The sequence below is a fragment of the Bos indicus genome, chromosome 5 (genome assembly GCF_029378745.1).
Source record: "Bos indicus isolate NIAB-ARS_2022 breed Sahiwal x Tharparkar chromosome 5, NIAB-ARS_B.indTharparkar_mat_pri_1.0, whole genome shotgun sequence".
In the NCBI taxonomy this organism is placed as follows: domain Eukaryota; kingdom Metazoa; phylum Chordata; class Mammalia; order Artiodactyla; family Bovidae; genus Bos; species Bos indicus.
In genome coordinates this window covers 104,948,999-104,962,580 of record NC_091764.1, presented here as the reverse complement: position 1 = coordinate 104,962,580, position 13,582 = coordinate 104,948,999, and the positions used below count along the sequence as shown (strand labels likewise).

At 46.1% G+C, this 13,582-nt stretch overlaps 1 protein-coding gene across 1 annotated transcript in view; it reads right to left on the bottom strand.

Moving 5' to 3' along the window:
* ANO2 (anoctamin 2) overlaps positions 1-13,582 on the bottom strand; it is a 337,179-nt gene that overhangs the window by 264,551 nt on the left and 59,046 nt on the right. Inside the window, exon 4 of the mRNA XM_070788788.1 lies at positions 3,123-3,221. Coding sequence (XP_070644889.1) covers positions 3,123-3,221 — 99 coding nt within the window. The remainder of the gene's footprint in view (positions 1-3,122; positions 3,222-13,582) is intronic.

Genomic DNA, 13,582 nt, shown 5'->3' with positions numbered 1-13,582 from the left:
AGCCACTGAAAACAAAGGATGATTTTGTAACATGACAGAGATGCTAATTATTGCTACAATGGCAATCATATTACAATCTATACACTGACCAAATTAAGATGTTGTACAACTTAAATTTACACAAGATTATATGTCAAATGGGGCTTCCCTAGGGGCTCAGATGGTAAAGAATCTGTTTGCAATGCAAGAGACCTGGGTTCAATCCCTGGGTCTGGAAGACCCCCTGGAGAAGGGAATTGCAACCCACTCCAGTATTCTTTCCTGGACAATCCCATGGACAGAGGAGCCTGGTGGGCTATAGTCCATTGGGGTCTCAGAGTCAGACACGACTAAGCGACTAACACTTTCACTTTCAGTTCATACATCAAATATATTTAAATTATATTTAAAAAAAAGAAACAGAAGGGAACTCCAAGATGGCTTCATCATAATACATCCTTGTCCTAATCATCTTACCTACAAATACAAGTGCAGGCACATCCTACATGATGGATGGTACATTCCAACAGGCTGAGAATACGGGGACTCATAGGCTCTGAGGGCAGGCATGCCCTGCAACCAGAACTATGCTCCCGTAGCTACGAGCTTGTGGAAGGACACGCAGAGACCAGAGGGGCCAGAGGCCAGCACTACTTAGGGACTGAGACCAGGAATGAGGAGGGGGAAGTGATAGGTATGGACGGATGTTCAAGAACAGGGAGGGAGGCTAGGAAGGGGCACCAGTAAAGAAGTGGGAGGGGGAAGAAGAAGGGACCCAAGAGCGGGCGGGGGAAGGAAGGATGGAAGACACTAGCAACGGAGAAGAGCCGAAGAGGGGAGAGAAGGAGGACCCACACTTCTCCTGGGTCTCTACGTTTCCTGCTAAAAGGACTGTCCTGCGGAACAGAAGCACTAGCAAGGGCAGCAAAGTTCACTCACCTTCTGTCCAGGGATCAGCCAGCAGAGATAAAAAACATAGGCAGCAAGATACAAATCGAAGAAATTAAGAGAACGTTAGCTATTCAGATAAGCCAGAGAAAGGAGAAGAAATATATATGTATTGAAGACAGAAGGAAGAGAAGCAGAAGGTGAGTTAAGTGAGGACACCTCCAGAGGGAAGCGGACGCCTCCATCCGAGGCTGACTTGGGTCGTGTGGCCAGCAGACCGGGAAAGCATCAGAGGAGCCGAGGTCCAGATTCAAGACGGCGCCTGCACCTGAGGACAGCGGTTTGGGAGTGAGGGGTCAGGAGACAGAGGGCAGAGCAGTGCATATGAAGAGGAGAAGGTCACAGCATGGTTCTTGTGAAACCAAGACTCTCAGGCATGCGACCCCTAAACATGTACCTTTTATTGGCAAGATGTCTGTAGCTGTATTTATGCCTGTATTTGTTCACTGTTCAGTAGTCATTTGTCCACCTGCCATGGATGTGCTATCCATCTTAATAAGTCTATCAGAACAGAACCCACAGGCTTCATCCTTCTTGAGTCAGGGGTGCGTGATACGGCATCACACAGCATGGTATGTGATGGATGACTTCTGATGGGGCCGCAGATCTCTTGGTAGTGAGGACGGTGTAAACACAGCCCACGATGCTAATCCAAATGTTTTGCTGACTCTAACCATGTCACTGATAGTGAAGAGGGTGACAAGAAGTCAGGTGATGACGATGGTTGTGCAGAACGCAGCCAATAGGAATTTCTGTTAATGACGGGGAGGGTGGACATGATGATGATGAAGTCGTGATCTCGGCAAAGCTAGGTCAACACTTGTGAGATAAGGTGTGTGTGTGTGTGTGTGTGTGTGTGTGTGTGTGGAAGAGAGGGAGAGGGACTGAGAGACAGAATCGCCCACAGATCACTTCTGGTTAAACCATAGCGTCACCTGCCCTGGGGCCCTTCCTAGAAACACCTCAAAAGTTCAAAGTCAATAACCATCCTTTTTCCCTAAAATACCTAATAAAAAAAGAATACCGAATCTGTGGAAATCTGTGGACAGGCTTCCTTTCTCTTTGGAGATATTTGCTGGATTTTCTTACGCAAGGAAGCTGTCACCCAGGAATTCTCCAGGAAATTTTTTTAATTATATATAGACTCTAATGGCTGAAAAGGACCTTGAAAATCATCTCAACTGTGGGGCTTTCCTGGGGATTTTTTTTCCCATAATACTGCTGCCAGAGCCTTGCTCCACGCCAGCCAACAAGATCACGGTCCCAGCTGGGCTGGGGCATGAACACTGTGAACACGTTTCCCAGATGACTGTGATCAACTCACATGAGAAGAACCTCCTATTTTACAAAAGCCACCATCACACCACACTTAGGGGCAGCGTCACAAGCAGAAAAGCTGTCTTCACAGCAAGTCTGGTGAACCCACACCTCCCTGCGTGCTGCCCACCCCATCAGCAAGGCTTGCCATCCACTCTCATTGCCGTGTGTGTGCATGCTCGGTCGTGCCTGACTCTTTGCGACCCCATGGACTGCAGCCCTCCAGGTTCCTCTGCCCACGGGATTTTCCAGACAAGAATACTGGAGTGGGTTGCCATTTCCTTCTCCAGGGATCTTCCAGACCCAGGGGTTGAAAGCACATCTTCTTCATCTCCTGCACTGGCAGGCAGATTCCTTACCACTGCACACTCTGAAGAAAAGCCTGGCACCTTTTCCAGTGGCCCAGTGGTTAGGGTTTCACCTTCCAGTGCAGGGGATGGAGTTAGATCACTGGTCCGAGAGCTAAGATCTCACATGCCTCATGGCCAAAAAGCCAAAACATAAAACAGAAGCAATATTGTAACAAATTCAATAAAGACTTTTTAAAAAAGATTATATATAGACCAGTGATCTGGGGTGGGGGGGGCGGTGAAAAAAAAAAGAAATGCCTGGCTGGGCTGGAAGGGAGGGAGAAGGGGGTTTAAGGAGAAGTTGAAAAGCTGGACCACGGCAATGACCAGCTTCTTGCAGAGCCCATGTCAGTGATGCTCTGAGGTGACACTGTCTCCCAAGTCCCTTCTGCCCAACCTTGGCGTCCCCAGAGAAGCAAGCGTGATTCAACTCCACAACACCCACGTCCCACCCAGCCCCTTCCCAACACTGTTCATATCCATCCAGCCCTTGAGAGACCCCAGAACCCAGGAGAAACATGCTCATACTTTCTTGGTGGGGACTTTGATCTTCAAGAATTCCGCCTCTCGGGCCAGCACCTGCCACGGGGCGTGGATCCGGACGAAGACGGAGCCCTGGCTTTTGCTCTGGAAGGGACAAACAAGAAGAAACAGCAGCGCTTAGGAGGTCACAGCGTACATTCCAAGCTCCCCAATTCTTCCAAACAAGAAGCCCAGACGTGTTATTTCTTCCGTTTCTGGTTTTTGTTCTCTTTATACCTCACTGGGGGCCAGCTCCCTCCCACCCATATCCCATTCATTGCTCCTGGCTCAGAAATGCTCTCACCCAGAGTGGAGAAGCATTCCCAAAGAGCAGTCCCTGGAGGTCTGGGGACTTGAGAGAAAAAGAGGAATTAAAACAGTTGTGTTCACAGATTTAGAATGTAAGCAATTACAGTTTTCACAGAAATCCCATTAACTATTTTTGTTGAAGTACTGCTGATTTATAATACTGTATCAGTTTCAGGTGTTCAGCATTTTGATTCAGTCTTTTTGCAGATCATATTCCATTACCGGTTATTACAAGATAATGGGTATAATTCCCTGTGCTGTACAGTAAATGTTCATCATCTATTTTCTAACTGGGACTTACCTCTGCTGGCTTCAGTGAACAGTCTGGAACCTGCCTCCATACTGACATTTTCCGTAAATATTAATATTTTATATTATAATTAATAGTTTAAAAAAATAATATTAAATTTTTATGTTTGTTCTACGATTTTGCTGTGTCACAGCCCAAATCACAAAGTGGTTCATCTAGCCTATAAGGGGCTCCCAGGTGGCTCAGTGGTAAAGAATCTGCCTGCAACGCAAGAGATTCGGGTTTGATCCCTGGTCTAGGAAAATCCCCTGGAGAGAGAAATACCCACTCCGGTATTCTTGCCTGGAGAACTTCACGGACAAGAGGAGCCTGGCTGGCTACAGTCTATGGAGTCTCAAAGAAGCAGACATTACTTAGCAACTAAACAACAACAACAAAAGCTAATGATAAAAATAATAAATGTAAATGGTACAACTCAATATAATATCATAAAAAATAAATCATGGGCAGGATTTTGTGTGAATATGGCTGTGAATTTAGGTCCCAGGATATATCATTCTCTGAGTGCACTGATTTCACCCAAAAAATGTAAAATAAGGAAAGGAAATGCAGTGATGAATATCTGAAAACTAGGTTTTATTGACTCAGCAGCTCATTTGGCCCCAGGCAGTGTCTGCTATAAAAATCGGTCCAGTTACAACATGAAGCTATTAGTTTCTTCTCATCTACAAAGAAAACCTCAAGTTTTTTCAGAACAAGCACACAAAGGGGGAAAAATAAAACACTTTCTGACATTACTATAATTCGTTTCATCACTAAAGAATGAAAAAAGACCAAAACAAGTAGGAAACAAAGAGCAAAAGCCTCATCATTAGTATGAAGCTTCTAAAATTACCTGCAAAATCAATTACGAACACTGTGTTCACAAAAAAAGCAGCACAAGTCAATAGGCAATTCCTCGTCCAGTGACTTCTGGGAATCCCAAAGCCCCGTGAGATGCTGGTCCATGTGCCACTTACAGTTAGGATAAAGCAGCTGAGGGCAGAGTGAGGACCAGGGCCTGGCCACCGTGCTCTGCAGAGAGATGAGCTCATAGCTTTTTGTCCCATTCTCACCCGCCCCCACACACATGCTCCAGGGGAAAGCAAGCAGGCTTTGTTGGTTTCCTGAGCATCTCATGAAACAGGACGCACAGAGTCCAGGGCCAAAAAGGCACCAACATTGTGGGCAGCAAAAGGAATGCTCCTCACAGAAAAGCAGCAACAACCCTCTGCAAAGTCATCCTCAAAGACCAGTTGGTGTTCACCAATACAGGTCTTGGTTTAGCACTGAAGATGCCATTGGAGGCAGCCATGCACACCATCCCAAGGGCTGGGCAGAGAACCAGGTGGCTGGGAGAAGACTGCCTTTCGCACCCAACTGACAGTCAGTTCACGGTCACAGGTTCACGGGTTTCTGAGATGATGAAGAAGACAAAAAGATACTTCATGGCGCTCATAATGCAAGTGAAGACTGTCTCTCTGATTCTTAATGGCACTTGATGATCCTTTCGATAATCATGACATCCAGAAGCTATTCCCACCTTGGGGATGAAAGCTGCTGACTTCTAAGGAGGGAGACGGAAGAAGAAAGCAGGATTTCACAGGAAGACAGAACTGTGGTTTGAGAGCCTTGAACAGTCTAGAGTTGACAAGTGCCTGAAAGCAACACCCATCACGAAGATGCACCTTTATTGAGTGAATTGTGTGCCTGGCTGAAGCACGGAGGTCGTGTGCTTCAGCTCACAGAATACGCATGGGGGACCATCACCTCTCTACCCTACTGTTGGAGAGGGAAAGTTCAAACAATTTGCCCAAAGTTACAGATAGTAGGATTTTTAGAAAAAAGGATTCGAGGAACTTCACTGGTGGTTCACTGGTTGACTCTTCAAGCTTCTGTGCACGGGGCTTGGGTTTGAGCCCTGATCTGAGAACTAAGATCCTGGATGCTACACATTTTGCATGGCCAAATATAAAGTTTTGTTTGTTTTTTTTTTTTTTTCAAAAAAAGAACTCAAACTCAGGCAGGTTATGCTCTACCTGGTGGTTTTTAGAACATCTATTGCACATAGTTAAAAACCACATCCAAGGGCTGCAAGAGAACATAAAGACATGCCTTAGACTAATATTGAATCAAAGAATGAGAAGCATCAAAGAAGCAGTCCTATGAAGAGATACAGAGTCTTTGAGACCCTAAGTGGACACAGTTCAGACAAAACCCTGGAAGTGCCTTTCAGTGAGAAATCGCCCCAATTTCTCTGCCTGTCTATGACAACAATACCGGGACTGCTAGACGGAGTCATCAATTACTTACTGCTACTTCAAATGGTAATTTAAGCTTTTCTAATTTAGTGCAAAGCAAGAGGAAGACAGAAACCATCTGTGGAGCTGACCTGAAGCCCCAGAAATGACGTTCTCAGTGAAAGATGGCAAAGGGTGCCACCATCCTTCTCTCTAAGATGAAATCATGACTATTATTGATTTTAAAATATTTGGTTTCATCTTTGTTTTCAAATTGTGGCAAACCCCTTTTTCACCTTTATCTGGAAATGGGGCCTCAAGTGTGCACCAAATGTCCGTTAAGCAGCTGCAGACATTTGAGCAGGGTCGGGAGGGCCAGTGTCCACCTGTGGTCTTGGTGGCAGACTGCTAGCTGTCCCCTGACAGCCATTCTTCTTTTCTCTAGTCTTCTCTATTGATTTGGCTGCACTGGGTCTTAATTGCATCATGCGGGATCTTTCCTTGCAGTGCACAGACTCTCTAGTTGTGTGTGTGGGCCTAGTTGCTCAGCAGAATGTGGGACCTTGTTCCTGAACTAGGGCTCAGACCCTCATCTTCTGCTGGATTCTTAACCACTGAACCGTCAGGAAAGTCCTTCCTTTATTTTTTAACCAAGTACATGGCCTTCCAGAATGAAGGCAGCATCCCCTTTGAAGTTAAGTATGACCATAACACTAATTCCTAGCCAATGTGGTACAGGTCGGGGGTGGAGCAGCTCCTGGAAACTCCCTGCAAAGACACAAGTGGATGACTTCTGCCCCTTCATCCTCTTCCCTATCACTGGATCTACAGCCTGAAAGACAGATACAAGTGTCTTAGACCTCAAGGTCGAAGTCAAGGCCAGAAATAGCAAAGTATCAAGAGAGAAGTTGGGTCCTAACTCTGGATTGTCCCAGCCAACCTGGGCTGCCTCTGGGATTTTGATGCGAAAGGTAAAGCTCCACCTTGTTGAATCCCTGTGGTTTTAGAGGCTCTATGAGCTGCAGCCCAGCCATATATTAAATGATGAAAATTGTCTCCCAACATGGGAGGGGCCTTCAGCCCCTCCAGCAAAGCAAGGCGCTTCTCCATTCTGCTCAAATGGAACCAGTTTCAAAGGAAAATAAAAGCTGGAATGCAGTTGCACTGGTGCTAACATCTAGTCATCATGTTTCTTTCATGCCATGCCACATTGTTACCTTCTCATAAAAAGAGCAACACCGAGCTGATGTGAAATATTAGCTGGTGTGACTGGCTACGTCTGCTGGAAAAAAAAAAAAAAAACATGAAAATCCCTCGGCAGAACCATCACCAAATGCAGAAGCTCTTTTTAACTAACCTAGGAATCGAAAGTTGAACATTAACATCAGATCAGATCAGTCGCTCAGTCGTGTCCGACTCATTGGGACCCCCTGAATCGCAGCACACCAGGCCTCCCTGTCCATCACCAACTCCCGGAGTTCACTCAGACTCACGTCCATCGAGTCACTGATGCCATCCAGCCTTCTCATCCTCTGTCGTCCCCTTCTCCTCCTGCCCCCAATCCCTCCCAGCATCAGAGTCTTTTCCAATGAGTCAACTCTTCGCATGAGGTGGCCAAAGTACTGGAGTTTCAGCTTTAGCATCATTCCTTCCAAAACAATCCCAGGGCTGATCTCCTTCAGAATGAACTGGTTGGATCTCCTTGCAGTCCAAGGGACTCTCAAGAGTCTTCTCCAACACCACAGTTCAAAAGCATCAATTCTTTGGCGCTCAGCCTTCTTCACAGTCCAACTCTCACATCCATACATGACCACAGGAAAAACCATAGCCTTGACTAGACGAACCTTTGTTGGCAAAGTAATGTCTCTGCTTTTTCATATGCTATCTAGGTTGGTCATAACTTTCCTTCCAAGGAGTAAGTGTCTTTTAATTTCATGGCTGCAGTCACTATCTGCAGTGATTTTGGAGCCCAGAAAAATAAAGTCTGACACTGTTTCCACTGTTTCCCCATCTATTTCCCATGAAGTGGTGGGACCAGATGCCATGATCTTCGTTTTCTGAATGTTGAGCTTTAAGCCAACTTTTTCACTCTCCACTTTCACTTTCATCAAGAGGCTTTTGAGTTCCTCTTCACTTTCTGCCATAAGGGTGGTGTCATCTGCATGTCTGAGGTTATTGATATTTCTCCCGGCAGTCTTGATTCCAGCTTGTGTTTCTTCCAGTCCAGCATTTCTCATGATGTACTCTGCATGTAAGTTAAATAAACAGGGTGACAATATACAGCCTTGACGAACTCCTTTTCCTATTTGGAACCAGACTGTTGTTCCATGTCCAGTTCTAACTGTTGCTTCCTGACCTGCATACAAATTTCTCAAGAGGCAGATCAGGTGGTCTGGTATTCCCATCTCTTTCAGAATTTTCCACAGTTTATTGTGATCCACACAGTCAAAGGCTTTGGCATAGTCAATAAAGCAGAAATGGATGTTTTTCTGGAACTCTCTTGCTTTTTCTATGATCCAGCAGATGTTGACAATTTGATCTCTGGTTCCTCTGCCTTTTCTAAAACAAGCTTGAACAAGGTTAACATAGATTGAGCTAAAAAAAAAAAAAAAGTTCCCTGTTCTCCAGGTCCAGCTGACTTCCATTCTGCCCTGGATTTGGATTCCTTTAGGGCAGGAATCCCCAACCTCCTTGGTACCAGGGACCGTTTTCATGGAAGAAAAATTTTCCACAGACCAGGTTAGGGGAGCAGGGGTGGTTCCAGGATGATTCAAGTGGATCACATTTATTGTGTGCTTTATTTTTACTATTATTACATCAGCTCCACCTCAGATCATCAGGCTTTCAGCATAGGTGTGCATGCGTGCTAAGTCACTTTAGCCATGTCTGACTCTGCGACCCCATGGACTATAGCCCACCAGGCTCCTCTGTCCATGGGATTCTCCATGCAAGAATACTGGAGAGGGTTGCCATGCCCTCCCCCAGGGCATCTTCCCAACCCAGAGGTCAAACCTGTGTCTCATAAGTCTCCTGCATTGGCAGGCAGGGTCTTAATCACTAGAGCCACCTGGGAAGCCCCCTTCAGCATAGGATGGGAATAGAAAGAGCTTGGGCTTTGGATTCAAGTAGATTAGGACCTGGATCCTGGATTTTACAGCTGTAGGGCACTGGGCAAGTCACTTAGGCAAGACAGCCACAGTTTCTTCACGTGAACAAGGAAGATGAGAAGCTGCAGAGCCACTAAGAGGAACTGAGGTACCAAATGCGGGATTCCTGCAGTGAGGTCTGAATGTGGACCATTCATGAGGTGTCAGCCATTGAGAAGACTGAAGATTCACTCTTTCCAATCAAGATGACAGCTTTTTTACTGCAGGGACAGGGTCTGACACTTCATTTGTGCCCCCAAGCACCTGGCACAGGCTGGACACAGAACAAGTCCTCCCAGAGTTCTTGCAAATGATAGAATAGACCGGTGGCTCAGACGGGAAAGAATCTGCCTGCAATGCAAGTTCGATCCCTGGGTCAGGAAGATCCCCTGGAGGAGGGCATGGCAATCCACTCCAGTGTTTTGCCTGGAGAATCCCATGGAGAGAGGAACCTGGCGGGCTGTAGTCCACTGGGTCACAAAGAGTCAGACACGACTGAAGTGACTTTTACGCACTCCTATTGGATTAAAATCCTGGTTTGCTAACTGCCTTGAAGTTTTTGTGTGTTCAGTCACTCAGACATGTCTGACTCTTTGCAGTTCATGGGCTCTAGCCCACCAGGCTCATCTGTCCGTGTAATTTTCCAGCAAAATACTGGAGTGGATTGCCATCTTCTACTCGGAGGAATCTTCCCAACCCAGGGGTTGAACCCACATCTCTTGCATCTCCTGCACTGGCAGATGGATTCTTTACCACTAGCACCGCATGGGAAGCCTGCTCAAAGTTTCTTTTGTCTATAGGATTTTCAAAACATCCCATGGACCTACGGGAATCTGCTGGTTCAAAGTATTATTCATCTCCAGAATCTGAGGACATGATCAGAAAGCATTACTTTGTGAAGCCAACCTGAAATTTAACATTAAAGTGTAAGAAATTAGGCATCAGAGCATATAATCCATCCCTAGAAGAGATTTCATAAATAACTCATCACGGTGACTGGAGGGGCTCCCAAATGTCACCAGGCAACTAAAATTCAAGTTCATGTAAAATAAGCTGTAACATATACTTTGGTTCTGGTCATCAGAAAAAGGAGAACCAACTCACAAAAGTTTCTCTAGGAAAGACAAACGCATCCATCTTGGGGATGCACCTATCCCTGGGGTAACAAATGTGAAATACAGGGCAGGGCACGAACCTCCCTCCAGCTCAGCTGAAAGGTCTCATAACACCATGCAGCTCCTTTCACTTCGACTCCATTCAAAAAAAAAAAAAAAAACACTAAAAATTCTGTCTCTCCAGTTCTTGGGTTTCAACAGGAAGCACCCAAGAAAAGGCTGTCAGTGCTCTGGTCAGAGGAAATGGACAGTCCTCAGCTGTCGCCTGACTCTTGGCTCTTTCAGGCTCTCAGTGTGTATTGTCAGCTGGTTTTCTTCACCTCTAAGTAAACCCACAGAAGCCTGAGTACACAGGAGACAAAGTCAGGTCCCCGTCTTGAACCTGTGCCTTCACTCATCTGCCAGCCTCTCCCTTCCTCCCTGTTCTTGAAAGAAGATGTGATACATATGTACAATGGAATACTACTCAGCCATCAAAAAGAGTGAAAGCGTGACACTTGCAGCAACATGGATGGACCTAGAGAGGGTCACACGGAGTAAAGTCAGTCAGAGAAGCAGAAATACCACACAACATCCCTTATATGTGGAGTCTAAAAAGAAAAGATACAAATGAACTTACAAAACACAAAGAGACTCACAGACTTAGAAAACAAACTTATGGGGAGGGGGAAGGGATAGTTAGAGACTTTGGGAAGGTCATGTCCACACTGCTACATGTAAAATGGATAACTAACAAAGACTGTGTGGATCACAATAAACTGTGGAAAATTCTGAAAGAGATGGGAATACCAGACCACCTGATCTGCCTCTTGAGAAATTTGTATGCAGGTCAGGAAGCAACAGTTAGAACTGGACATGGAACAACAGACTGGTTCCAAAGAGGAAAAGGAGTTCGTCAAGGCTGTATATTGTCACCCTGTTTATTTAACTTCTATGCAGAGGACATCATGAGAAACGCTGGACTGGAAGAAACACAAGCTGGAATCAAGATTGCCAGGAGAAATATCAATAACCTCAGATATGCAGATGACACGACCCTTATGGCAGAAAGTGAAGAGGAACTCAAAAGCCTCTTGATGAAAGTGAAAGTGGAGAGTGAAAAAGTTGGCTTAAAGCTCAACATTCAGAAAACGAAGATCATGGCATCTGGTCCCATCACTTCATGGGAAATAGATGGGGAAACAGTGTCAGATTTTATTTTTCTGGGCTCCAAAATCACTGCAGATGGTAACTGCAGCCATGAAATTAAAAGACACTTACTCCTTGGAAGGAAAGTTATGACCAACCTAGATAGCATATGAAAAAGCAGAGACATTACTTTGCCAACAAAGGTTCGTCTAGTCAAGGCTATGGTTTTTCCTGTGGTCATGTATGGATGTGAGAGTTGGACTGTGAAGAAGGCTGAGTGCTGAAGAATTGATGCTTTTGAACTGTGGTGTTGGAGAAGACTCTTGAGAGTCCCTTGGACTGCAAGGAGATCCAACCAGTTCATTCTGAAGGAGATCAGCCCTGGGATTGTTTTGGAAGGAATGATGCTAAAGCTGAAACTCCAGTACTTTGGCCACCTCGTGCGAAGAGTTGACTCACTGGAAAAGACTCTGATGCTGGAAGGAATTGAGGGCAGGAGGAGAAGGGGACGACAGAGGATGAGATGGCTGGATGGCATCAGTGACTCGATGGACGTGAGTCTGAGTGAACTCCGGGAGCTGGTGATGGACAGGGAGGCCTGGCATGCTGCGATTCATGGGGTCGCAAAGAGTCGGACATGACTGAGCGACTGATCTGATCTGATCTGATTGTATAGCACATGGAACTCTGCTCAGTGTTATCTGCCAGCCTGGATGGGAGATGGGTTTGGGGAGGAATGAATACATCTATGGACAGTGATTGCAGCTATGAAATTAAAAGACACTTGCTCCTTGGAAGAAAAGCTATGACAAACCTAAATAGCATATTAAAAAGCAAAGACATCACTTTCCCGACAAAAGTTCGTATAATCAAAGCTATGTTTTTTCCAGTAGTCATGTACAGATGTGACAGTTGGACCATAAAGAAGGGTAGGCACCAAAGATTTGATGCCTTCAAATTGTGATGCTAAAGAAGACTCTTGAGACTCCCTTGAACTGCAAGGAGATCAAACCAGTCAATCCTAAAGGAAATCAGTCCTGAATATTCATAGGAAGGACTGATGCTGAAACTGAAGCTCCAATACTTTGGCCCCCTGATGCGAAGAGCCAACTCATTGGAAAACACCCTGATGCTGGGAAAGACTGAGGGTAGGAGAAGGGGGTGACAGAGGATGAGGTGGTTGGATGGCATCATTGACTCAGTGGACATGAACTTGAGCAAACTCTGGGAGGCAGTGAAGGACAGGGAAGTCTGGCATGCTGCAGTCCATGGGGTCGCAAAGAGTCGGACAGGACTGAGTGGCTGAACAACATATGTATGGCTGAGTCCCTTCACTGGTCACCTGAAACTACCTCAACATTGTTAACTGGCTATACCCCAATACAAGATAAAAAGCTTAAAGTTAAAAAAAATTAAGTACATCCAACAGTGAGCAGACCTGATCACACATGCTCTGTCTGGTAGCCCTGGTATCGTTCAAGTTTCCACCTGACCAGGAGCCCTTACACAGGCCTCTCAGGAGGGCATCTCTGTTCCTCTCAGCAGCCCCAGGTCCTCACTGCATCCACAGGTCACCAATCCCACACCTACTGCATCAGCATGAGTGTCTCCTGATGCCCACAAAACACAGTTGAACTGGACTGGAGCTGGAGGTTCCTGGAACCTCTGTGCCTTATAGGATTGTAAGGGTATTGCAACATTAAGAAAAAGAATAAAAGATGTTCTGATGAATAAAGGAAGTCTTGGGTCTCTCTACTTGCCAGCCATCAGACACATGCTATTCAAACCCCTGTACGGATGGCTCAAAGCAGGGCCAACTGACGGCCATGGTGCATTTCAGAAGAGAGAACTGATTTGGCCCAGGGACTCTGGAGTTTGGAGAGCCCTCCAGCAATGCTTTACATCTTTCTCAAGTAGTAAATGAAGACCCAGAGCCCAGGAGGCTGAGTTGCTGGGTTATGGACATACAGCTAGCTAGTAGCTGGGCCAGGAATGGAAACCGGGTCTCCCGGATCACAGTCCATCCCCTGGTGCTTGTGACAGCAGCACATACCCGAGGGCTCTGAACCCATCCGGGGCAGTCCAGGGTCCTTCTCCCTTCATGAGAGATTAGGTAGATAGGGGACAGGGGGCTGGGATGGGGGAAATCGCACCCCAAGCCACCTCTCTCTGGAGCTTCAGCCACCACTCAAAACCCTCGTTAGGGACCGGAGGTCACGCACTCCTGGTGAGGTTATCC